Source organism: Schistocerca serialis, chromosome 2, assembly GCF_023864345.2.
Source record: "Schistocerca serialis cubense isolate TAMUIC-IGC-003099 chromosome 2, iqSchSeri2.2, whole genome shotgun sequence".
NCBI lineage: Eukaryota > Metazoa > Arthropoda > Insecta > Orthoptera > Acrididae > Schistocerca > Schistocerca serialis.
The window spans coordinates 132,968,374-132,995,169 of NC_064639.1; the positions used below are offsets into that span (position 1 = coordinate 132,968,374).

General features: G+C 47.8%; 1 protein-coding gene across 1 annotated transcript; it reads left to right on the plus strand.

Annotated features, from left to right (window-relative positions):
* The first annotated feature begins 21,793 nt into the window (after nt 1–21,793).
* On the plus strand, nt 21,794–24,381 carry LOC126455779 (uncharacterized). Its single transcript, XM_050091544.1, has 2 exons — nt 21,794–21,971; nt 23,480–24,381. Exons 1-2 carry the CDS (start codon nt 21,794–21,796, stop codon nt 24,379–24,381), a joined length of 1,080 nt encoding a protein of 359 aa, XP_049947501.1.
* The last annotated feature ends 2,415 nt before the right edge of the window (nt 24,382–26,796 follow it).

Below are 26,796 nucleotides of genomic sequence, written 5' to 3' on the forward strand. Positions count from 1 at the left end.
AGGTACGACTTTAGTAGAACTACGTGTGACGTTGGGACCCCGAGTACAAAAAGTATGTAGAGAGGCCGTTGTATCACACTCAGTCGGAGGCCTTTGAGACATCGAGAAAGGGACCGATGGCCTTTGTAGTCTGGTCCCTTCAACCCCCACAAACCAACCAATCAGACATAGAGAAGCACCGCCCCAAGGTACTCTCGAGTCTCCAGGGCTCTCAGGGGCTGATAGGTGCTGGAGTGCCCTTACCTAAACCGGAACTGCTCCTCTGGGAGAAGGTTTTCCTCCACTACGTATTGTAACAAGGACCTGGCGTACTCTCTCTCGAAAACTTTTGACAGTGACTGGAGTAGGCGATGGTTTTCTGGTGTATTAGCTCAGCACACTACACGCGTCCACACGCCCTGGCAGCTACACAGCGAATGACCACCCGGCTGTCATGAAATGGCTGGGTCTGTACCCATGATGCGTAAGAGCCAGCATTCTTGAAATGCTCTGTCTTACGAAGTGATCCTTATTTGCTCGGCTTGGCGGTTATGTTGTATTGGCTTAGGGTGGTTTGTCCCCTTGGTAGATGATGGTAGTGGTAATGATGCGATGGGTATATATGTTTATGAGTTTGTTTGTGGTTAGCGCCTGAATTGGCGGTGGACTTTGGTGACTGGTGCTCTGTGGTCAGGGTTGACATCCATTCCCAGAGAGTTAATGGGATGATGTGGAGATGCATTGGATGATTCGAAGAATTTGGTTGATTTTCGCTGAATGAGATGATAAAAGAATGACTGCCATAACACAGCTCTGATCTCCTCAGTACTCGAGAACCTCGGAGCATCTGCAATGATTCGAAAGGTTATGTTTTAGATAATCTCGGGATTTGTGTCTGCTGCCATGCTCCATGCTTCTGAGCCGTAGAGATGGCAGGCAGGACGATCGTCTTCCATATTTTGAGCTTGGCAGGTACTGTTAGTCCCCTACCTTTCAAAAGTCGGTATGGTTGATAGAGCCAGGTGGAGCCCTTGGTTCTGGCTTCCTTGATGTGGTGTTTAAATGCTAGGTGCTTATCTACTTTTAGTCCCAGGCATGTCTCGACTTCCTTCCAGGGTAGTACCTGGTCGTTGGTGGTGATAATTATGGGGCGTTTGACTGTATGACTGAATAAAATTCTTTGACACCTGTCAGCATTGATTTTTATCTTCTATAGGTTGCGCCACTTGGTCATTTTATTCAGGAGGTGCTGTAGGCTGTAGGCTAGATAATTTATGTTTCTGCCACTGTGATACAGTGCAGTATCGTCTGTGTACAAGGCTGTATTGCCGCCCAGCTCTTTCGGCAGATCGTTGGTGTACAGAAGATATAGGAGGCGGCCAAGCACAGATCCCTGTGGGCATCTGCTTCTATTGGTTTTAACTCGTTGTTTGCGTTTCCTTCTGAGGAGTAGAATTTCCTGTCTGTTGGGAATGAATTGACAATTTTGAGCAGGTGAATTGGGCAGCTCATTTTGACACTTTTGTAGCAGGCCGCCATGCCAAACCCAGTCGAACGCCTTTCCTATGCCCAGGAAAATAGTCGCAATGCTATTACCCCAGATCTTCTCCGCGCAGACGTGCTGCACCAGGCGAATGACTTGCTGTGTTGTGCTATGCCCAGCACGAAATCCGAGTTTCTCAGGGATAAGGATGTTGTTTGCAGCTGGGACTGTACTAGGTAATTTTGAATGAGGATTTCTAGTAACTTGGATAGGTGGTTGAGGGAATAGATGATCTTTGTTGGATTTGGGGATTGAAATTACTTTTGCAGCCTTCCAAGTTGAAGGGAAGTATTGTGTAGTGAGACAGTCGTTAGGCTGTGAGGTGGGAAATTGCTCGTTGGGGGAGGGTCTTAATGAAGGGTAGTTTAATGGTGTCAGGACTAGAGAATTTTGCATTGCCGATTCGCCTGATGACAGCAGCAACTACACGCTCGTTGGTTAGCTCGAAGTTGGTGACGGACCTGGCGCGAAGTCTGCGACGGAGGTGGCGTCCAACTCGATATTCCAGGGCTTCTGCTTCGTCCTCGTCTTCTTCGATGACATTTTCCTGGAACTGGAGCTCGAGCATGTTTGGCACGGCAGCTGCTTTGTCTTCTGGAGTGTGGACTAGTCCGTTCTGCCCATGTAGGGGTCTCGTGTCTTTGTGGAGTCGCTGCCTGGCTTTTATGATCTCCCAGAACTTTTCGGGACTTCTTTCGACTACCTGAACGCTTTGTTCTCACATGGAACATCTTAGGAGTCTCAGGCTTGTTTGGATTTCTCTGGCCATGCTGTCCATGCGCCTCCTGTCCTGGGGGTCGTGATGGGACTGCAATTTTTTACAGGTGCGGTTCTTGTCAGAGATCAGTAGTGCAAGGTCTGGGGGCAGATTACATCGCCGACTGTTGTGCGTAATTTTGATGGTGGCAGCCTTTCTATATGATTTAACGATGTTAGTGAATTCGTCTATTGCTTGGTCGATTTCTGCTGGGCTTGGCATGTCAGGAGCATGGACCGGGATGTGTTGTGTGACCAGCTCCTTGTATCTGACCCAGTTTGTATGGAACGTTGTGTGTACTCTGTCATTTGGTACATTTTGGTCTCCCTCAGATCTGAGTATTAAAGGACTGTGATCCGAATTTAAACTGTTGACCACTTCTGTGGTCGTTGCGAGGTTTATGTTTTTGAGTAGAAATTTGTCAAGTACATCAGGTCGGCATCTCGAATCATATGGGAAATGTGTAGGTTCGTCTGGAGAGACGACCTGCATTATCAGGTGGTTGTCCAAGTGTTTTAATAGCTGAATGCCACTGGTGTTTGTAGTGCGACAATTCCAAGCCCTATGCTTGGCGTTCAGGTCGCCTCCTCCTATTGTGTTGTGGCTGCCGTTCAGTAGACTGTCCAGGTCGTGAGGAGAAAGTCTGGCAAGTGGTGGATGATATACTGCCACCAGGTATGTGGGGCGATTTTTAAAAACATCTCCTATTGCCGTTGCTTCTGTGTTGGTGAGTCTTCGTACAGGTACTTGTCAGTGACATATGCGCCATTTTATTAGAATAACTGTACGGCCGCCATGTCAGGACGGTCCGACCCGACAAGCTAGTAGCTTTGTATCTGGAAGTTATCATCTGGGGTGAGATGTGTCTCATTGAGAAGAGCTACATCAACTCCATGGTCGTCCAGGAACATCTCCAGTTCAAATCTATCGTGATAGATGCCGTCAGCGTTCCAAATGACGATGGCAATATGTAGCTTTTCATTATCATTTGCCAGTGGTAGGATGTTGGTGGCGAATACCGTGATTTTGGTGAGCAGGTCCGGAGCTGCAACAATTTTGGTGTATAGTTGCATTATGCCGCCATGCACGTATCTCTCTACTCTCTAATTTCTTCCTCTTCTATTGGAAGTAGTTGTGGTGAAGGTTGTCGTCCCATTATGACATTTCATTCGTTGTAACTGTGTGTGTGTGGATGTACTGTTCTGTTGTTGTTCTGTTTCGTTGAGAGCTGTTAGTTATTATTGTCGCTACTCAGGAAGGTACTGATTTTGGGCGGTTGTATCTGTCTGTTGCTTGGTCGTACTGACCTAGAGTGTTTATGAGCTCATTTTGTGAGGTACTGGCTTTGGCGTAGAACTGTCTGTCAATATCCGGAACCGTGTTTTGAGGGTTTCTATATCCGCTGCAGCGTGGAGGTCTGCTGTGGGAAAACGTGGAGGGACATGTAGGGCCCGACGGAGGGTTCTGTTTTAGATTTTTTGGAGGCGATCTATGGTCGATCTGGCAGCGTAACCCCATACAGGGCGCGCATATTCCAGTATTGGTCGAATGAGGCTTCTATAGATCGCTACTCCAGTGCTGGCTGGAGTCGAGTGAACTGTAGGATGGGATGAAGGGCCTGCATCCTGCCAAGGGCTCTCCGGCAGAGCTCCTCGATGTGGCATTTCCAAGTTAATCTCTTGTCCAGTGTCACACCGAGGTATCTTGCAGTGTTTCTCCAGGGGAGATTTTGCCTTGCAGTTGCAGCAATAGGATGGGTCGCCTTTGGGGTCGGCGCTTTCCGAGACGTCTTGTGATCATCAAGGGTTGTGTTTTTTCGGTGGTTAGTGAGATACGCTGTTTCTTAGCCCAAGTGTCAGTGCTATTTAACGCCGTTTGTAGACGTCTTGTAACCAGGTTCCTGTTCGTAGAGCAGAAGAAGAATGCGGTGTCGTCTGCATATTGCACCGTTTCGGCGTGCTGCGTGGCTGGGATGTCAGCAGTGTATAGGTTGTATAGGATAGGACCTGGTACGGAGCCTTGCGGCACTCCGGCGCGTATTCTTCCCCTACTCGACTGTGATCTATCGATCTTAACGGAGAATGTCCTACTGGAAAGATGGCTCTTTATTAGTTTCACTATCTTCCCTGGGAAGCCCTGGGTGTACATTTTGTTCAAGATTCCGATGTGTCAGACTGAGTCAAAAGCCTTTGCAACGTCTAATAAGACAATCCCGCAGTAGCCTTTGCGGTTGAAGCTTTGGTAGCTGCTTCAACTACGCTCATTATTTGTTGGGGGGCAGAGTGGTGTTGCTGGAATCCGAACTGGAATTTAGGCATGATTTGCTCTCTTCTGATGTGGTCTTGAATCGGAGCTAAGGAGAGGCGCTCATATAGTTTACTGAGGGTAGGCTGTAGACTAATGGTCTGTAGCGCTGCGAGAACACCGGGTCTTTTCCTTGTTTTGCGATCGCGACTACTTCTACGTGTTTCCACTGGGTCGGGAATTTTTGTGATCGCGTAATTTCGTTGAAAATGTCAGCTAGGTGGGTTATTGTCATTGCCAGGGTATGTTTTAGAAGTTCGTTGGTGAGCTGGTCGTCGACTGGTGCCTTGTTTGTGGGCAGTGACTTGATGGCTCCTGACACGTCTTCAGGGCTGAAGAGTGGCGTGTATTCATCTTCGTCAACTGCCTCTAAAAAGGTGGCCAGTTGTCTGCGGACTGTTTTGACGTGTTCCCTATCCTGTGCCTCTGCTGGCCTGAATTGTTTCTCGAATACGTCGGCTAGCGCGTTTGCTTCGTCTACGGCGCCGAACTGCAGTCAACGTTCGCCATTTTTGCGCGTCGTTTGGTGAACTGCTTTGTGGCTTGCCATAAACTGGCCGCCATGCACGGCCGCCGCACCTTTGCCATCTAGCCGTCTTGCGGCCGGCAACCAATGGGGAGTACGCGCAAGCGGCCGCTACACCCGAGCCTACAATGCAGCAAGCTCGCTGGGAGCACCCATCACCAAGGGCCACGAGACTTCTCGCGACAGCTAACGCGCCCTATCCCGGACGCGATCACCGAGAAGAACCGACTGTTTCGTGAATGGCAGTTCACTCGCCAACCGGGCACGAGGCGCCGCTTTAACCGCATGAGACGGGAAATTAAGGCAGCAGTCGAGCAACACCGGAACCAGGAATGGGAAGACCTTCTGTCTACCCTCAATCCTGAGGATGGCAGTGCATGGAGGGTGGTAAAGTCCTTCTCACGCCGGCGACAGCGAATACAGCCCTTACAGGTCGGGAACGACTTCGCCAGCAATCCGGACGCGAAAGCCAGCATTTGCTGAGAACACACCGGTGGCCGACGTCATCGACGACGATCACATACGGTGGGTCTACGAGCAACTACCAGCCTTCCGCGCCGCAAGGGAGGAAGGCGACGTTATCGAGCCGATGACGGAGGAGGAAGTTTCTGTGCAGTTTCGCTCGCTGAACCCCAAGAAGGCTGGAGGCAGCGATAGCGTGACAAACCACCTGCTGAAGAACCTTCCGCCGGGCTTGCACCGCCAACTTGCTGATGTTTTCAACGAGATCCTCCCATCAGGTGTCTACCCCTCTGCACGGAAAGACGTGGAGGTCGTGGCCATTCTGAAATCCGGCAAGGACCCACGCCAGGCATCCAGCTACCGACCCTTCAGCCTGCTCCCGTCCCTTTCGAAGGTTTTCGAGAGGCTGTACGCGAGGAGACTGATGCGACACGTCACCCAGGAGGGCATTATCCCGGACGAGCAGTTCGGGTTTCGAGAAGAACATGCCACTTCCCACCAGCTCCTGCGGATGGTAGCACCGGCGATGAGGGCACTGGAAACAAGGGAATACTTTGGGGCAGTGTTCCTCGACGTCTCCTGAATGTTTGACTCGGTGTGGCACGACGGTCTCGAGTTCAAACTTTTTGAAGAAGGGATACCGACGTCCCACATGACGCTACTGCGGTCGTACCTGTCTGAACGAACCTTCCACGCGAGGGCTGACGACGGTACGTCCACAGACCGGCAGATACGTCCAGGAGTGCCGCAGGGGTCGGTTCTCGGCCCCTTGCTGTACTCCCTGTACACTGCCGACGAGCCGAAAGTGGCAGGAGTCGAACTGGCGCTGTACGCGGATGATACGGCCCTGTTCACTCGCAGCATGAACGCCCAAGTGCTGAGAAACTGCCTCCAACGTGGATGCGACGCCTTGGGCTCATGGGCAAGAAAATGGTGGCTGAAATTCAACGCCACGAAGAGCCAGACAGTTGTCTTCACCCGAAGACTTCTGCCGCCAGGGCTTACGCCACTCGAAATCCCGGGAGAACCCATCCCATGGAGTGGGACGGCGAAATACCTAGGGGTTAACCTGGACCGCAGGGTCACCTGGAAGCATCACATCCATGATGTCAAAGGGAGAGCAATAGGACGCCTTCGCGCCCTGTATCCGCTGCTAAGTTCGAAGTCGTCATTGCCACCGCAACACGGCATCAAGCTATGCCTAACATTCGTCCGCCCACTGCGTCCGTGGTCTGGGGGAAAGCCGCAGATGCTCGCATTATGACTCTGCAGCGGATACAGAACCGCGCCCTGAAGACTGCTATGCATCTTCCGAGGCGCTTCTCGATGCGCCAACTCCACGACACTGGGATCCTGCCTCTCCGAGACAGGTTTCGCGCCATCGCCAGGAAGTTCTACGAGAAAGCGGGACACTCCCGCAACCGGCTCATCCGTGGACTGGGCCAACAACCTCATGACAGGAACCGCAGGAATGACAAATTTTGTCCAAACTGCACCATCTCGAGCCAAGGATAGGCTCGTCTTTTCAGCGTTAGCCTCCGCGGCAGCAATCATAGGTGTCCCGCAGACATAGGTACTGATGAGGCTATCAGAAGATTTAATGCAGCAACTATACAGGCTGTAGAAAATGCATTCCCCAGAGGCACACAAAGACTGAAAGACTTCTCCCGCCAGCTCTCCCCAGAACTATTAGACGCCATAGCCCATAAAAGTAAAGTCTTCAGTGAATGGCCAGTGACCAGAAGTCCAGCCACTAATCGCCTCCTCAACAGGCTCAGGAGAGAGCTGAAAGTGGCGATGGAGGGATATCGAAATAGGGAATGGGAAGGGAAAATAGCTAGCCTGAAAATGAGGAAGTACTTCGTAAGGAAAGATCAAAGCATCCCTCCCCAACAATTCGGGGGTGAAGTGATCTGCAAGCCTGACGCCAAGGCCAGTGTTCTGGGTGATGTCTTTGCGGAAAACTTCACACCTGTAGAGGACCCCATTGACATACGTTTAGTGCAGCAACGGTTCCCAGTCTTTTTCGAGGAGGAAGCAGTAGCAGACATTGAGGAATTCACAGAGGAGGAAGTAGAGGCTCAACTGAAGCAGCTAAACCCGAGGAAAGCCGGTGGGTGCGACCAGCTAGAAAACGCAATACTACTTCAGCTTTCACAAACAGCCATTCGCCCCACCACCGCGATCTTCAATCGAATTATTCAGACTGCAACTTCCTCTCTGCATGGAAACATTCAGAGGTAGTTGCCATTCCAAAACAAGGCAAAGACATCAGGCTCCCACAGAATTACAGGCCGATCAGCTTTCTACCGGCAATTTCTAAGATATTCTAGAGGCTGTACTACAAAAGGCTAATGCTACATGTAAACGCGGAGGATCTGATCCCGGCGGAACAAATCGGCCTCCGATGCGGACACAACACCGAGCAACAGCTGCTACGCCTGGCGGAGGACGCAATGAGTACCCTGGAGAATCGACAGTGCGCAGGGGCCGTACTGCTTGATGTCTCTATAGCTGTGTATGGCACAAGGGCCTCCTATACAAATTGTTCTTACTGGGGGTACCGACACCACACGTGCGTCTTATCGATTCCTACCTCAGTGGACGTCCGTTCAATGTCCGTGCGGGAGCTGGCATATCTACAGCAGGGTGCGATTTGTGCTTCTACCAGTGGGGGGGGGGGGGGGGGGGGGGGATGTCTTAAGGGGTTATTAGAATTATATATGTTACTAGCTTGGACCGTGGCGTTACGCATGGTTAAACAGCTATTTATAAATAGATGTGAATGCCGAAACTCACCATTGACGCGTATGCACTATCAGAAAAGCCATCCCTTGTTACATCTTTAAAAGTACATTATAGGTAAAGCTTATTTACAAAATCATCTACATACGGGTACAGATATACGAGGGGAATTCAAAAAGTAGAGGAACATTTGTGAAACGTTGTACTTATTCTGATGATAGAAAACTGAAACATATTAATAGTGTTAATAGTAAGACTTATTGAACACTTTCAGTGTTCGGCTCCACAAATTTACATTATAGTTTTACTCCAGTGCGTGGGAAATAAACATCCCAGGTTGGGATGCGTAAACTTAAACCAGAGAAGGGGATGGTCTGATGCAGAGGGGGGGAAATCCCCCCCATCCCCCCCCCCCCCCCCCCGCAAATCGCACACTGATCTACAGCAAGGCCCATACAGGCGGGAGTACCGCAGGGATCTGTTCTCGGACCCCTGCTGTACTCCCTATACACCTCGGACACGCCAAAGGCCAACAGAGTCTCGCTCGTATTATAAGCGGACGACACCGCGCTGTATACCATAAGTGCGAATGCGAACCTCATGCGCCGCCGCCTGCACCCGGCATGTGACGCTCTAGCCACGTGGGCCACAAAGTGGCGCCTCAAATACAATGCCAGCAAAAGTCAGGCAATCATCTTCACGAGGAAAAAGATCCCCATCGACCTACAGCCGGTGCGGATCATGGGAGGCCCCATCCCATGGACCCGCACTGCGAAGTACCTCGGGGTGACCCTCCACAGACGCCTCACATGGGGGCCACACATAAGGGATACCAGGGGTAAAGCCTATGGAAGACTGAGAACACTGCACCCGATCTTGAACCCGAAGACAACCCTACCCACACGCTGCGGTACTGCGCTGTTTCTCGCCCTTATAAGGTCGGTAATGGAGTATGCGGCAGTCGTGTGGGGCAATGTGGTAGACTGTCACATCCGAAGATTGCAGGGCCTCCAGGGTAGAATCCTTAGAATGATCATGAAACTCCCGCGTGACTTCCCCACTAGGGAGCTACATAATATCACAGGAGTACAGACAATAAAGGATAGAATTAGACAGACTGCCCGACTTTTCTACGAGAAGTCACAGCAGTCAGAAAATAGGTTTGTCTCGAATCTCGGGAATAAACCATACAGAAGGGGCAGAACGTGATGGCTCGATCTGCTAAGGCAGTGAAAAACCGCCACAGTGATGTATATTAACCACCATATAATGCTCAACACACAATAGGACAAACACAAACAATAGGACCACCTAAAATACACATTAGGAAGCGCAGGAATAGTGCAAAGCACTTAACTTGCATAACCTAGAGATAGTCAGGCGCTATCCAATTAGGGAAAGAGCGAGCGGCAGTAACCATAGGTGTAAGAGTTTACTGCTCACTAATCCGACCTATTATGGAGTATGCATGCCCCATTTGGGCCTATGCAGCTAAAACACACATAGTAAAGCTCCAGCGAGTCCAAAATAGGGCACTGAGACGAGCGCTACCTGTCCCTTCGCAGTTCCCGACGGCCGATTTACACGATGCGCCTAGGTCATTCCTCTTAAAGAAAGGTTCAAACAACCAGCTGAAACCTTCTACGACACAGCAGCTGGGTCCACAAACAATCTGATCAACCAGCTGGGTCAATGTGATCCGACAAGAGACAGGCATAAAAGACCGAAATCGATCTTTTATGACTACAAAACAAATCACCCATTAAATCATCAAACACCCACAATCACATCACTCTCACCCTATCCAGCCCCAAATAAGGGCAGTCAAGTAATTCCAAACAAATGCACACCACAAACAAGACCTACCACGACGAAAAGTCCTAATATCAGTTCACCCAATCTCAGTTGGAGTAAATGTCTCTAGGACAACAAACTCCACACGCAGCCATCCTCAAGTAGAGGAAGCATTGAAGTACAGGATGGGGGCGTATAGCCCACTCGCTGAGTGGCAGTTCAGTGTTGAATATCTGTTCCACTAACTCCCACACTGTCAGCCATAGGCCCCCACTTGCGCGGGTGACAAAACAGGAGAATCATCGGCTTTGCTTTTCTTAAGGGGCTCCGGAAAGGGTCAAAATCATGAAAAGTTCAATTTTTACTTTTTTGTGTTTTCTGAATCTGCAGACTATTACCTTTTAATAGATATAGAATTTATTCAATTCCGAAGACTACAACTATTTTTAAATTTTTTTTGAAATGTGTTCTACATGGGCGTGACCCACTGTGGCGCTGTTAAACTGCTGTCAAATGGTGTTATTATTAACATCCGTGTTCATCAGGTACATTTTAGTGATGTGAGATAAAGTATGTGTTGCGGCTAACCTGTGATGGTTCAATATATATCGCTGGTGTGATTGTCGATGGTTTCATGTTTATTTACTCTGTCGTTATCTCGAAGATATTCGTAATTAATTCTGTTTCTTGAGTCTCTGTTTTGTTGAAGTATAATAATGAGTAAAAGTAAAGTTATTAGAAATCCTCTGAAGGCTTTTAAGAAAAGGAGAAATGTTGGAAAGCCAAATGTATGTGTTAATACCGTAAACAATAAAGACGATAACCAAGTGAGTGAACCTAACCTCTCAAGTACTCCTGCCCATAGCAGTCAAAGTGGGAAAGAAAATACTTCACAGAAGAAGCTTGGTTCAATGAGTGAAAACAATGAATGTTTTATGGGCGAATCGGATGTGAATGAAATATTTGATATGTCGGTTCTCAAAGGAATTTTTTCAAACTGTGTAAGATGTATTCATTGTAGTGAAGTTGGTCTGGAACTCTCCATAATAAAGCACGTAGGACTTGCTAGTGAAATACAACTGAAATGTGATAAGTGTTCATACATGACCACCTTTTGGAACAGTGTTGCAGTAACTGCAACTGAAGAAAATGGTAGCAAAATCTACGAACACAACAACGAGCGATGCTTGCTTTAGACAAGGAACGCCTTCGGGCTGCAGACAAGGCTGTAAAGAGTCTAGAAATACAAGCAAGAGTAAACAGGAGGAGGAACAAGAGGAAGCTGGAGGAGGAGTTTGCAGAGGATGAAGATAATCCATCCTATGGACCTGGAATGCACTAAAAAGTTAATCCAAACTTTGTCGCTCGATTCCCAAAACTTTTATTTTCTCATACTAATTACATGTTTTCTAAGGATCTTCCAAACATATTTGTTTCAAACTTTCAGTAAATGTTACACAGTACCTTCTGCATAATTTAACACAGTTTTTTCCAAAAAACTGTATATTTTTGAATATATAAATAAAAAATTGCAAAAAAATGTTGTGAATTTTCATTACAATTGAAAAAAAAATCATTTTTAATAACTGAACTAAAATTTTGTAAAATCCCTGTGTTAAGTTGTAGCCCATATTCTAATAAATAATCTGTAAAAAGTTCAACTTCCTACCTCAAATACTTTGTGAGGAAAGATGTAATTTATAAGCGTTATTTTAACATTGCAAGTATAGGGCGTTCCAGAGCCCCTTAAAGCATCTGCGGGATCTCAATACAGGTCTGCGGTAAGCAATTACGGCGAGCAGGATATTTTGTTGGCGACGCTCGACAGCAGAATTGTATTGTTCCTTTTCGTTTTGCGGAATGTCGAGCTCCAATGGTGCCTTGGGATCGAAGCGGTCTACCGCTGTTGACAGAAGGCGCGTCTTGTTGCCGCGTCGCCGGCCGTTTCGAGCGCCCCAGCTGTCGCAGAGCCAGGCTCTGCTCCCCCCAAGGTTAGGGAAATTGTGGGCCAGGACCTGGAAGCCGACCGCGGAACCAACGAGGTTTCCGTCGCCGCCGTCCAGACCTCCGCGTCCACCAGCGCAGTAGGGCCAGCAATGCAGCCAGGCAACCTAACGGTGACAACGATGGCTGTAACTGGCACCCCCTTGGCAGCAGCCCCCTTTTCCATTCCGGAAATGGCTAATAACACAGGAAATGCGATAATACACAAAACGACAACAGCGTCATACGTAGTCAGTACTTGCGATTCCACCCATCCTCCCTTGTCCTAAGTCCGCTGCTGCTTGCCAATGCCACCAACAACCTCCCAAACTACATAGCATCCCTAAATAAACGCAACAGACGACCCGAAATCCTCCCCAAACCCACCACCTCGACCCAGCCCCCCCACTCGATCCAAATACCTAAAATCCCCCCCCCCCCCCCCCACATCATCCAAACAGCGACGTGCAAGGAAGGACCGAAAGGAGAAGCACTCCAAGAGCAATACACAGTCCACCACACCTACCCCTACCACTCCCTCACCCTCTGAGGAACTTGCGCCCCCGACAGCACCTGTTGTCGCCCTGGGAGGGGACCAGGAAATCATCGCCCTGGAAGGGAACCGCGTAACCTGGCACGACTCGGAGGGTTGGGTGTTCGCGAAGAAAACCTTTCGGTAGCCGAAGCTTCTGGCGGCCTGGGGAGTGGAGCCCACCCCAGACAGGTTTCAGGCGGTGGCTGATGAGCCAGAGGCGACACAAAACAACACGACAGAAACACAAACACAGAAACAAGTCACCCACCAACTCCCTCCGATTGTCGCAGGGTTTCCTCAGAATTACGAGGAACTCTTCGAGTTGTTAAACACAGAAATCGGGGGAGGCAGTTTTAAGGCGAAACCTGCCGGTGGTGACAAAATAAAAATATCACTACACACACTAGAAGACTACAAGACAGTCAGAACACTTTTCACACACAAAAACAAACCTCACAACACGTTCCCCACAGCAAAAACACGAAGCAAGAATATCGTTGACAGAGACCTCCAGAGACGACTGTCCCCCTAGGCAATCAAAACAGACTTGACTGCCCAGGGATATATCGTCGAGGCTGTCCAGCAGGTGGAAAAAGTGGAAATCAAGTGGCTCCTTTCCAGGTCACATTGCCAGACATCCCACAGAACAAATGGGAGATTAAAATGGTCCTGGCTGTGCCTGTCACCATCGAGCCACTGCGCCGCAAAAACAAGACTGTGCAGTGCTTCAGGTATCAGGGCCTGAATCATATCGCCGCACACTCCACCATGGCGATAAGATGCAGAAAGTGCGCTGAGGCCCATGACATGAGGTCCTGTACACTAAAACCCACGGACCCACAAATAAGGTGCGCACTGTGTGGCAAAAACCACACAGTGGGTTACCAAGGTTGTGAGGTTCACAAAAGACATAACAGGAGCGCCCCCCCCCCCCCCACATACACACGCAAACAGGACACCACAACCCCATACAGTCACACAAAGAAACAAAACACGTCAACACACACGAACAAGGCTTGGGTAAAACCAAGACCAGACACACCAAGGGCAACATACGCTGAAGTGGTTTCTCCTTCGAGAAACCATGAAAACGTAGTCCTATCACTACAACACCAAACACAGTCACAAGAACAACACCGGGAAAGACACAACAACAACCACGTCCGCCAAGGCAGAGGAAGGGAATCCCACACTCAGTCCGCCCCCTCAGATGAGGTGTTAGACTTTAAGGTCCAGACCATGAACCTCGACAAGGAAATGATGAAGGAATTCAGCGAGGCCCAGAGGCAGAAACACCTAGATCCTCGTTGCCCTTCAGGCATCAGCCCAGCATCCAGCAGTCACTACCCTCTGCGACTTCCACAGTATTTTCAAAACCCCATCATGGATAGACAACCAAATATCCAAGGTCTGGCAATGTGTGTCTTTAACGCAGACGGCATTGTTAATCAAGAGGACGAGTTCAGAGAACACATGAAGGAGTTCTCCATCGACATATGCATGATGGGGGAAACCCACCTAAAACCGGAAATAAAAGCGACAGTTCCCAACTACGTTACCTACCATAAAGACTGGCCACCCCAAGACGGTGGAGTGGCCATACACATAAAAAGAGGGATCTCCTACCACCGGGTATTCTTACCACCTACCAATAAAATCGAAGCAGTGGCTGTGGAAGTAAAATGGAGGTAGGCCCGACGTGTTAAACACAGCCCTCACTAGGAGGATCGCGTGGTTTGTGGCCGCAAGGACAATCCACAGAATGTCCTCCGATCACAGCCCAGTGATTCTAGAGGTCGATGTGGGAGAATGGTAGCACTCCCACGGTACCAGACGTCTTACAAACGTACAGACTGGGAGCTATACCGAGAAACTGTCGCCTCTGATATTGCTCGCGCTCTGCCACCTACTGCCGAAACAGTAGAACAAGCGCTACAAGACCTAACAGGTACCATCTTGCAGGCAGCGGAAGAGGCCATCCCCCGCAAATGGATGGGCCGCCCCTGCAAACGGATGGGCCGCCCCTGCAAATACAGCTCCGAAAACACTTTCTACATCAAATTCGACATAAGAACAGAGTGGCAAAAGAGTGGAAGATCACCAGGGATCAGTCCACCAGGAGGCTGCTCAATCGTCTTCAGAGAGAGCTGTAGGTAGCGCTCAATGAGCACAGAAACCAGCAATGGCAAAACCGCCTCACAGCTCTAAAAGTAATCGATCACACACTATGGCAAGCAACCAAGCAATTCATAAAAGACGCTCTAGGATGCCGCCACTGCACGGCGAGCGGGGTCTGGTCTACAGCCGTGATGAGAAGGCCAACGCCCTCGCCAGCTCCTTCGAGAAGCAGTTTGAGGCGGCAGAACACCAGGATGAAGAACATGAAGAGGTAGTCCGTCGTCAACTGGCTGTCTTCCGCAATGCTAAGGAGCGCTCAGAGGACGAACCCACACTTTTCGTCCCCGAAGATGTGGCAAAAGTAATTAGATCGCTCCACACAAAAACGGCGCCGGAACATGATAGTGTCACCAATCAGTTAGTTAAAAACCTCTTACCCTCGGCTATCGAACACCTCGGGAACGTCTTGACGAGATTACTCGTTCCTACGAGTTCGCAGCTTGCTGGAAACACGCAGAAGTGGTCGCAATATACAAACCAGGGAAAGACCCTCTAAGCCCACAGCACTACAGGCCGATTAGCCTCTTGCCAACTCTCAGCAAGATCTATGAGCGCCTCCTGCTAATATCCATACAGGACGACATTAACAGAGAGCAACTTCTGCCACATTTCCAATTCGGATTCCGGCAGAACCAAACTCTGCCCCACAACAGATCACAGTGGTTGAAGCAGCCACAGAGGTCTTTAGTCACAGAGGCTACTGTGGGATAGTGCTATTAGACGTAGCGAATACCTTGGACTCAGTAGGGCATAGAGGGCAGTCCTACAAGTTGTACACACAAGGGTTCCCTGGGAGCATAGTTAAGCAGATCAAAAGCTATCTCACGGATAGAACTTTCTCTGTTTAAGTAGAAACTTCCACCTCCACGAACAGGCGTATTCGTGCTGGGATGCCAAAGGGATCGGTCCTGGGCCCCGTTGTGTACAGTCTGTACGCTGGGAACACACCAACGGCCGCCCTGGTGCACACCGCACAATATGCAGATGACACAGCTTTCTACACTCGAAATGTGAACAAGGACCTGGTCATCCATAGGCTACAAAGGGTTTTAGATGACACAGAAACTTGGGCCCATCGCTGGCGCATCACCATCAACTCTGAAAAGACGCAGGCTATGTTGATTAGGCTCTGAAAGCGCGGACCTCCACAATGCCCCCCCCCCCCCCCCCTCAGTTCGCCGAACTCCCCTGGCGCAGAACCGCCAAGTACCTTGACAGAACCTTGGACTTGCCTCTTACGTGGAAACCCCACATAGACGAGGTCCACAGGAAGGTCTGTGGCAGAATGTCCATCCTATACCCAGTCCTCAACACATCCAGCTCCCTTCCTTGCTCAGTAGGAGTGAACGTTTATCAGGCCCTCATGTGGCCAGTAATGGAGTGTGTGTACTCTGTCTGGGGATACGCAGTGAAACAGCACCTGGACAAACTTCAGAGGCTGCAGAACCGCACCCTCAGGAGGGCACTGCATCTACCCCTCCGATTCCCCATAGATGATCTGCAGGCCGCTGCTGAAATCCCTCCCCTAAAAGAGCGGTTCCAAGATATGGCAAGGGCTTTCTATGAAGGTTCTTCCAGATCAGGAAACTTTCTCATCCACTCCCTAGGTCTGTATGACATGTCCTGCGATAAGCACAAACGCCCAATGACGATCTTCGACGACTAAGTCGAAGAGAAAAATCCCTGTATCGAACTCCTACTCCTCCTCCCTCCCCCATAATACCAATCATCTCGCCAACCTCAGGCAAGTACCAGACACACACAGAACATTCATCACATTACGCAGACACCCAAAAACTACAGAAATAGCCATACACACAAGTACATAGTGGAGAAAAAGCCGTAAGGCTACAAACTCCCTCACACATTTCCCCAAAGAGGGGAAAGGTGGTGGTGGTGGTTAGTGTTTAACGTCCCGTCGACAACGAGGTCATTAGAGACGGAGCGCAAGCTCGGGTTAGGGAAGGATTGGGAAGGAAATCGGCCGTGCCCTTTCAAAGGAACCATCCCGGCATTTGCCTGAAACGATTTAGGGAAATCACGGAAAACCTAAATCTGGATGGCCGGAGACGGGATTGAACCGTCGTCCTCCCGAATGCGAGTCCAGTGTGCTAACCACTGCGCCACCTCGCTCGGTTAGAGGGGAAAGTATTAGATGAGAGTGGGAGTGGCCAACTCTCACCAAGATCTATGGGTGCCTCCTGCTAGTACCTATACAGGAACATATTACCAGGGAGCAACTTCTGCCGGATTTCCAGTTTCGAGTCTGGCAGAACCACTCTGCCCCACAACAGATCATGAGAGTGGTTGAAGCAGCTACAGACAGCTTCAACCACCGAAGCTACTGCGGGATAGGGCTACTAGACGTAGCCAAAGCCTTCGGCTTAGTATGACATAGAAAGCTACTGTACAAGTTGTACACACAAGGGTTCTTTGGGAGCATAGTCAATCAGATTAAAAGCTATCTCACGAATAGAACTTTCTCTGTTAAAGCAGAAAGCTCCACCTCCAACAAAAGGCATATTCCTGCTGGGGTGCCACAGGGATCGGTCTAGGGGCGCGTTTTGTACAGTACGTACACTGCGGACATACCAACGGCCCCCCTGGTGCACAATGTACAGTATACGTATTCTAACTAATGCCGAAAGGTGGAAGGCCACTAGCCAATGTGAACTGGGAGCAGTTTAGAGAGAGCCTGCAAGGCTCACTCAACGACATCCCAGACCCTGCACACATAACTACAGATGAGACTATCAGAAGATTCAATGTTGCTACAATACAGGCGGTAGAAAATGCACGCCCCAGAGGCCCACAAAGGGTGAAATCCTTCTCCAGCCAGCTGCCGCAGAGCTAATAGACGCAATAGCCCATAAAAGTAGTCTTCCGCAAATGGCGCGTAACTAGAAATCCAGTCACTAAGCGCCACCTCAACAGGCTCAGGAGGGAGCTGAAAGTGGCGACAGAAGTAACATCGAAAAAGTGAATGGGAAGCCATAATAGCCAGCCTACAGATAAAGGATGAGTCGGCCGGGCAAAGTACTTCCTGAAGAAAGATCAAAGCATCCCTTCTCTCCAATTCGGGGGTGAGGTGATCTGCGAGCCTGACGTCAAGGCCAGTTCCTTGGCCAATGTCTTTGCGGAAAACTTCACACCTGTAGAGAATCCCATTGATGAGGAGCACGTACGTCTAGTGCAGCAACGGCTTCCAGTTTTCTTCGAAGGGGTAGCACGAGCAGATATTGAAGACTTCACAGAAACAAATAAACCCCAGGAAAGCTGGCGGGTGCGAGCAGCTAGAAAACGCAATCTACATCTACATCTACATTTATACTCCGCAAGCCACCCAACGGTGTGTGGCGGAGGGCTCTTTACGTGCCACAGTCATTACCTCCCTTTCCTGTTCCAGTCGCGTATGGTTCGCGGGAAGAACGACTGTCTGAAAGCCTCCGTGCGCGCTCTAATCTCTCTAATTTTACATTCGTGATCTCCTCGGGAGGTATAAGTAGGGGGAAGCAATATATTCGATACCTCATCCAGAAACGCACCCTCTCGAAACCTGGCGAGCAAGCTACACCGCGATGCAGAGCGCCTCTCTTGCAGAGCCTGCCACTTGAGTTTGCTAAACATTTCCGTAACGCTATCACGGTTACCAAATAACCCTGTGACGAAACGTGCCGCTCTTCTTTGGATCTTCTCTATCTCCTCCATCAACCCGATCTGGTACGGATCCCACACTGATGAGCAATACTCAAGTATAGGTCGAACGAGTGTTTTGTAAGCCACCTCCTTTGTTGATGGACTACATTTTCTAAGGACTCTCCCAATGAATCTCAACCTGGTGTCCGCCTTACCAACAATTAATTTCATATGATCATTCCACTTCAAATCGTTCCGCACGCATACTCCCAGATATTCTACAGAAGTAACTGCTACCAGTGTTTGTTCCGCTATCATATAATCATACAATAAAGGATCCTTCTTTCTATGTATTCGCAATACATTACATTTGTCAATGTTAAGGGTCAGTTGCCACTCCCTGCACCAAGTGCCTATCCGCTGCAGATCTTCCTGCATTTCGCTACAATTTTCTAATGCTGCAACTTCTCTGTATACTACAGCATCATCCGCGAAAAGCCGCATGGGACTTCCGACACTATCTACTAAGTCATTTATATATATTGTGAAAAGCAATGGTCCCATAACACTCCCCTGTGGCACGCCAGAGGTTACTTTAACGTCTGTAGACGTCTCTCCATTGATAACAACATGCTGTGTTCTGTTTGCTAAAAACTCTTCAATCCAGCCACACAGCTGGTCTGATACTCCGTAGGCTCTTACTTTGTTTATCAGGCGACAGTGCGGAACTGTATCGAACGCCTTCCGGAAGTCAAGAAAAATAGCATCTACCTGGGAGCCTGTATCTAATATTTTCTGGGTCTCATGAACAAATAAGGCGAGTTGGGTCTCACACGATCGCTGTTTCCGGAATCCATGTTGATTCCTACAGAGTAGATTCTGGGTTTCCAAAAACGACATGATACGCGAGCAAAAAACGTGTTCTAAAATTCTACAACAGATCGACGTCAGAGATATAGGTCTATAGTTTCGCGCATCTGCTCGACGACCCTTCTTGAAGACTGGGACTACCTGTGCTCTTTTCCAATCATTTGGAACCTTCCGTTTCTTTAGAGACTTTCGGTACACGGCTATTAGAAGGGGCGCAAGTTCTTTCGCGTACTCTGTGTAGAATCGATTTGGTATCCCGTCAGGTCCAGTGGACTTTCCTCTATTGAGTGATTCCAGTTGCTTTTCTATTCCTTGGACACTTATTTCGATGTCAGCCATTTTTTCGTTTGTGCGAGGATTTAGAGAAGGAACTGCAGTGCGGTCTTCCTCTGTGAAACAGCTTTGGAAAAAGGTGTTTAGTATTTCAGCTTTACGCGTGTCATCCTCTGTTTCAATGCCATCATCATCCCGGAGTATCTGGATATGCTGTTTCGAGCTACTTACTGATTTAACGTAAGACCAGAACTTCCTAGGATTTTCTGTCAAGTCGGTACATAGAATTTTACTTTCGAATTCACTGAACGCTTCACGCATAGCCCTCCTTACGCTAACTTTGACATCGTTTAGCTTCTGTTTGTCTGAGAGGTTTTGGCTTCGTTTAAACTTGGAATGAAGCTCTCTTTGCTTTCGCAGTAGTTTCCTAACTTTGTTGTTGTACCACGGTGGGTTTTTCCCCACCCTCACAGTTTTACTCGGCACGTACCTGTCTAAAACGCATTTTACGATTGCCTTGAACTTTTTCCATAAACACTCAACATTGTCAGTGTCGGAACAGAAATTTTCGTTTTGATCTGTTAGGTAGTCTGAAGTCTGCCTTCTATTACTCTTGCTAAACAGATAAACCTTCCTCCCTTTTTTTATATTCCTACTAACTTCCATATTCAGGGATGCTGCAGCGGCCTTATGATCACTGATTCCCTGTTCTGTACATACAGAGTCGAAAAGTTCGGGTCTGTTTGTTATCAGTAGGTCCAAGATGTTATCTCCACGAGTCGGTTCTCTGTTTAGTCGCTCGAGGTAATTTTCGGATAGTGCACTCAGTATAATGTCACTCGATGCTCTGTCCCTACCACCCGTCCTAAACATCTGAGTGTCCCAGTCTATATCTGGTAAATTGAAATCTCCACCTAAGACTATAACATGCTGAGAAAATTTATGTGAAATGTATTCCAAATTTTCTCTCAGTTGTTCTGCCACTAATGCTGCTGAGTCGGGAGGTCGGTAAAAGGAGCCAATTATTAACCTAGCTCGGTTGTTGAGTGTAACCTCCACCCATTATAACTCACAGGAACTATCCACTTCTACTTCACTACAGGATAAGCTACTACTAACAGCGACGAACACTCCACCACCGGTTGCATGCAATCTATCCTTTCTAAAAACCGTCTGTACCTTTGTAAAAATTTCGGCAGAACTTGTCTCTGGCTTCAGCCAGCTTTCTGTACCTATAACGATTTCAGCTTCGGTGCTTACTATCAGCGCTTGAAGTTCCGGTACTTTACCAACGCAGCTTCGTCAGTTTACAATTACAATACCGATTGCTGCTTGGTCCCCGCATGTCCTGACTTTGCCCCGCACCCGTTGAGGCTGTTGCCCTATCTGTACTTGCCCAAGGCCATCTAACCTAAAAAACCGCCCAGCCCACGCCACACAACCCTTGCTACCCGTGTAGCTGCTTGTTGCGTGTAGTGGACTCCTGACCTATCCAGCGGAACCCGAAACCCCACTACCCTCTGGCGCAAGTCGAGGAATCTGCAGCCCACACGGTCGCAGAACCGTCTCAGCCTCTGATTCAGACCCTCCACTCGGCTCTGTACCAAAGGTCCGCAGTCAATCCTGTCGACGATGCTGCAGATGGTGAGCTCTGCTTTCATCCCGCTGGCGAGACTGGCAGTCTTCACCAAATCAGATAGCCGCCGGAAGCCAAAGAGGATTTCCTCGGATCCATAGCGACACACATCATTGGTGCCGACATGAGCGACCACCTGCAGATGGGTGCACCCTGTACCCTTCATGGCATCCGGAAGGACCCTTTCCACATCTGGAATGACTCCCTCCGGTATGCACACGGAGTGCACATTGGTTTTCTTCCCCTCTCTTGCTGCCATATCCCTAACGCCGCTTTCACACTATACGGTTTTGACCGTACGGCAAAAAGCCGTACGGCTGTAGGTGTGAAGAAATGTATGGCGCCTTTCACATTATACGGCGACGGCAAAATGCCGCTGCCGTGCCGTGCTGCAGCCGTGTCTTGCCACTACAACAGACGGTCGCCGTACGGCAAGTTCGACAACAGTGGCCTACGTGACTAAGTGCATGCTTTCACACTGGACGGTTTTGAGCCGTACGGCGTCGACTAGTTCGTTGTAGTGTCGTTTTATTCATTTGTGTTTATTCTTGTTTACTGAAAAGTGTAGAAGAATGGATGAAATTGATACTGAACTTTTGATAACCTTGGTGGAAGTAAGACCTGTTCTGTGGGACAAAACTCTAGATGCGTATAGAGATCGTATTGCTACAAAGAATGCTTGGCGGGAAGTTTGCGTAGCACTGAAGCAAGATTTTGATGAGATGGAAGACAAAGATAAAAATGCGTTTGGTAAGTATTTATTTAATATATTAATATTACATTTAATACGTTTTAAACAGTTTTTATTTAACGTTATAAATTTTATTCTAAAAGTAAATCGTTTGTTTATAAGTAAATTACTGCTACCAGTCACGTTTTTTTTGTTTTGTTTATATTTTGCACGACGCGTTTCGGGAAATAATTCCCATCCTTAAGTGCGTTTTTCTCTAAGTTTTCATCATGTGTGGTGTCTTTTTATGTGTCAGGTCTTGCATTCTGTTTTCTTTACTGTAATTTATAAGAGAAACACGCACAAGACCTCACAAATAAAAAAACACTACACATAATGAAAACTTAGAGAAAAAAACGCACTTGAAGATCGGAATTATTTCCCGAAACGCGTCGTACAAAATATAAACAAAACGATTAAAAACGTGAGTGGTAGCAGTAATTTATTTATAAAGAAAACTATTTACTATACAGTCGCAGGCTTTCACAAACAATCTACAAAAAGGAAAAGGCTTGTTAATTTATATCTTTGACATCTGCCATGACACGCTTCCAGCATTTGTCATAAAATATTTACAAAGAGTGTTCCTTATGGCGTTGGCTGTCAGTCCTCCTCTTATGTTGGCATCTTGGGCTAAGTCTTCCAAACCAGTGAAGGATGTGGTGTCTTCAATTATAAATCCATCTCTCTGACGTACAAAATTGTGTAAAACAATGCAAGCTTTAACCATTTTTACTGCAAAATCTGGATGAACATTTAAAGGTCGGTGAAACAACCGCCACTTATTGGTGAGGATGCCAAAAGCACATTCCACATACCTCCTTGCTCTGCACAAACGGTAATTAAATACACGTTTCTCAACTGTCAAGTTTGTTCCCCCAAAAGGCCGGAGCAAATGCGTGTGTAGGCCAAATGCTGCGTCTCCCACGAAGAAGTAGGGTACTTTTGGACCTTCCGTACCAGGCAGACATTGGACGTCTGGAAATTCCAGGGAATTACTTTATATTGACTTCCATAAACTGGACCGTCTGAACACTGAAGAGTCACAGTCTTTGCCATAACTTCCTACGTCGACATAAATGAACCTGTAGTTGGAATCCGCTACAGCCATCAGAACCACAGAAAAGTATTCTTTGTAATTGAAGTACATTGATCCGCTATTAAATGGGGCAGTAAGACGGATATGTTTTCCATCCACCGCTCCTAAGCAGTGGGGGAAATTAGCAGTACGTTCAAATCCAGCCGCTATTGATTCCCATACCTCTTTGGTCGGTCTTTGTATACATTCTTCCCGCAGTGATGACCAAATTGCTGTGCATACATCATTAACCACTTTACTTGCTGTAGAAATCCCAATTCTGTACTGGAAATGTAAGTCAGTGAAGGAACAACCGCTTGCCAGATACCTGAACAAAACGAAAAAAAATCAGTGACATTTAGTTTGCAGTGGACATTTTTTGTTACAGTTTTGCTTTTTTCTATACAAAATTAAAATGTTTTCATACAGTTTTGTTTTCTTTTGATGTAGGTATAGAAGTAATACGGAGGTGGACCAATCTACGAGACTCCTTTGTGAAGTCAAACATAAAAATTCAAGCTGCGAAAAAAAGTGGCTCAGCAGCAAAGAAAATGAAAAAGTATGTATATTCTGATCAGCTGCAGTTTCTAAAAAAGCTGTATGATGCTCGAGAGACGGAGGACAGTTTTCAATCGGAACGCACCGCCAGACTGGAAGAAGATATAGAAACGCAGGGCTCCGTCGAAAATACTGAGAATGTTTCTGGGCCATTTGATACAGCACCCACACAACAAACATCCAAAAGCGAGTGCCATACAAACAGAAAACATAGAAAACCTGATGCAATCGAAATGAAAATATTACGAGCTCTGGAAGAAGACAAACCTTGCAGCAAAATGTCATTTTTACTTAGTCTGAAGCCTCATCTGGAAAAATTTGATGAACAGGATTATCTTCAGTTTCAGATGGGAGTCCTCAAAGTTATAGAAAATATATATGAAAGGAGAAATATATTGACAGCTCAACCTCCTCCATTTACCCATTACACACCTCCCATGCCCTATAATAATAGATTTCAAGCTTATTCTTATTCACCTATGGAAAATGCTGCTCCAATATCCTCTTACCATACGCATCAGATTCGTCCTCCTCCAGCTGCACCAAACCCAACTACTTTTCTCGAACAACCATTACAGACTTCTCAAGGTCGCAGTTCTTATCAACGAATTAATAAAGTGCCACCACCATACCCTTCGCCTTCCACAAGTAGCCATGAAGGCCCACCATCAACAACGCAGTTCTACAACGTTTTTGCAGAGAGCCTGTCGCCACAAAGTGACAGTACAGTCAGTCCTGCTACAAACTCTTTGGTTTCAACTGCTGATATTGATATTGACTTTTCTACTTCATAATCTGAGCGTAATAAAAATGTAAAACACAAATAAATAAGTAAATAAACAGAACTAGTTTTTATGTATTAAATTACCTTAACGTGATAGCCAGCATTTGAACAGGTTGGATGCAATTGCGGAATTGTGTGTTTTGTCGTTGTAACACATCCTTTAGTTTTCTATGTAATTCGTCAAACGAGGTAATAGACATTCGGAAATAGTTAAAGAATTTATTTCCGTCGTTCCTCAAATCTTCAAAGAGTGTATAAAATAAACCCACTTCGTCTCTTCTCTGGTTAATGGGGTGTACCCACAAAAGACGACCTTTTCTTTTGCGGCGACGATGAAGCAACCACAAAGCAACAACTCGTTTACGGTTCATCTTGATACACACATTAAGCAAACTGAATAGACACCAACAACTGGTCACGTCAAAAAGCCGTGTAATGTGAAAGCAACACAGGCACGGCTAAAACTCGTACGGCTTTTTGCCGTACGGTCAAAACCGTATAGTGTGAAAGCGGCGTAACGGGCCCCATTACGCGCCTGACGTTGGAGCTCCCAACTACCAGTAAGCCCACCCTCTGCAATACTCATTCAGCTTCGACAAATAGCACTTCGTCCCATCACCGCGATTTTCAATCTAATTATTCGGACTGGCAACTTCCCTTCTGCATGGAAACATGCAGAGACGGTTGCCACTCCAAAACAGGGCGAAGACATCAGACTCCCACAGAACTATAGGCCGATTGGCCTTCTACAGGCAATCTCGAAAGTGTTTGAGCGCCTATATTCTGAGAATCTAATGCTTCACGTAAACGCCGAGAAACTGATCCCGCCGGAACAGTTAGGCTTCCGACGCGGACACAGCTCCGAGCAACAGCTGCTACGTGTGGTGGAGGACGCGATGAGTGCCCAGGAGAGTCGAGAGTACGCAGGGGCGGTACTCCTTGACGTGTCTAAGGCTTTTGACTTTGTGTGGACACACGGGCCTCCTCTACAAATTGAGTCTGGTCCCTTTAATCCCACAAACCACAACCATCCTCTACAAATTGTTTGTATTGGAGGTACAGAAGCCACACGTCCGACTCATTGAATCTTACCTCAGTGGCGAACGTTCAATGTGCGTGCAAAAATGGGCATATCTACAGCAAGGCCCATACTGGTGGGAGTACCGCAGGGTTCTGTTCTCGGCCCCCTGCTCTACTCCCTATATATCTCCGATACGCCAAAGGTTAACAGAGTTTCGCTCGCATTATACGCGGACGGCACCGTGCTTTATACTAGAAGTACGAATGCGAATCTCATGCGGCAACTTCTGAAGATTGTAGGGCCTCCAGGGTAGAATACTAAGGACGATTATGAAACTCCCACGTGACTTCCCCACTAGGGAACTACGTAACATCACAGGAGTGCAGCCAGAAAGGAGATAATAAAGCAGACTGCTCGACTATTTTATGAAAAGTCACAACAGTCAGAAAACAGACTGGTCTCGAACCTCGGGGCACCACAAGGTGACCTGACTTGCTACGGCAGTAAACAACCGTAACAGCAATATATATCTATCACAACAAAAATGATCATCACACAGTAACACAGTAAGACAACCACATACAACAGGAACACCTAAAATACACACTAGGGAGCGCAGGAATAGTGCAAAGCACTTGCACAACCAAGAGATAGCCAGGCATTATCCAACTAGATAAAGAGCGAGCACGCCGGGTGGTGGAAAGTTCCTTCGAACATGCATGCATGTCCCAAAGAACCAGGGAAGTAATTCGGATTAGCACAGACACTGCAGTGTCATGCAGAGAAGATAGGTGATTTCGGCTACCGGCGGGAGAAATCTAGGAAGATCAAGGAAGCAACAAGTGCTCAAATGTTCTGATTAGCTTAACTCTTGACTAAGCAATATGATGGTCTGAATTTTATCGATTAATGTTCCTACCATTGTCTATATTTACAGTGCTGGGTGCAATACATTGGTCGGACGAACGTTTTTCAACGTCTAAAAAAATGATTCAAATGGCTCTGAGCACTATGGGACTCAACTGCAGTGGTCATCAGTACCCTAGAACTTAGAACTACTTAAACCTAACTAACCTAAGGACATCGCACACATCCATGCCCGAGGCAGGATTCGAACCTGCGACCGTAGCGGTCGCGCGGTTCCAGACTGTAGCACCTAGAACCGCTCGGCCACCCTGGCCGGCTTTCAACGCCTAATTATGTATTCGACAGACTACTCTGTTTCTTGCTTAGATGAGCAACCTGCCGAGGCTCATTTTCTCCTCTTTCTGTTTGTGCTTATTACACGGTCCACAGCAGTATAACTGGAGACACAGGAAGCTTAGGATATTTCTGCGCCTGCTTGGAAAGCCATTTTGCTTAACCATTTTACGAGGAAACTGTAGAATGTACCTTCGGTATCTC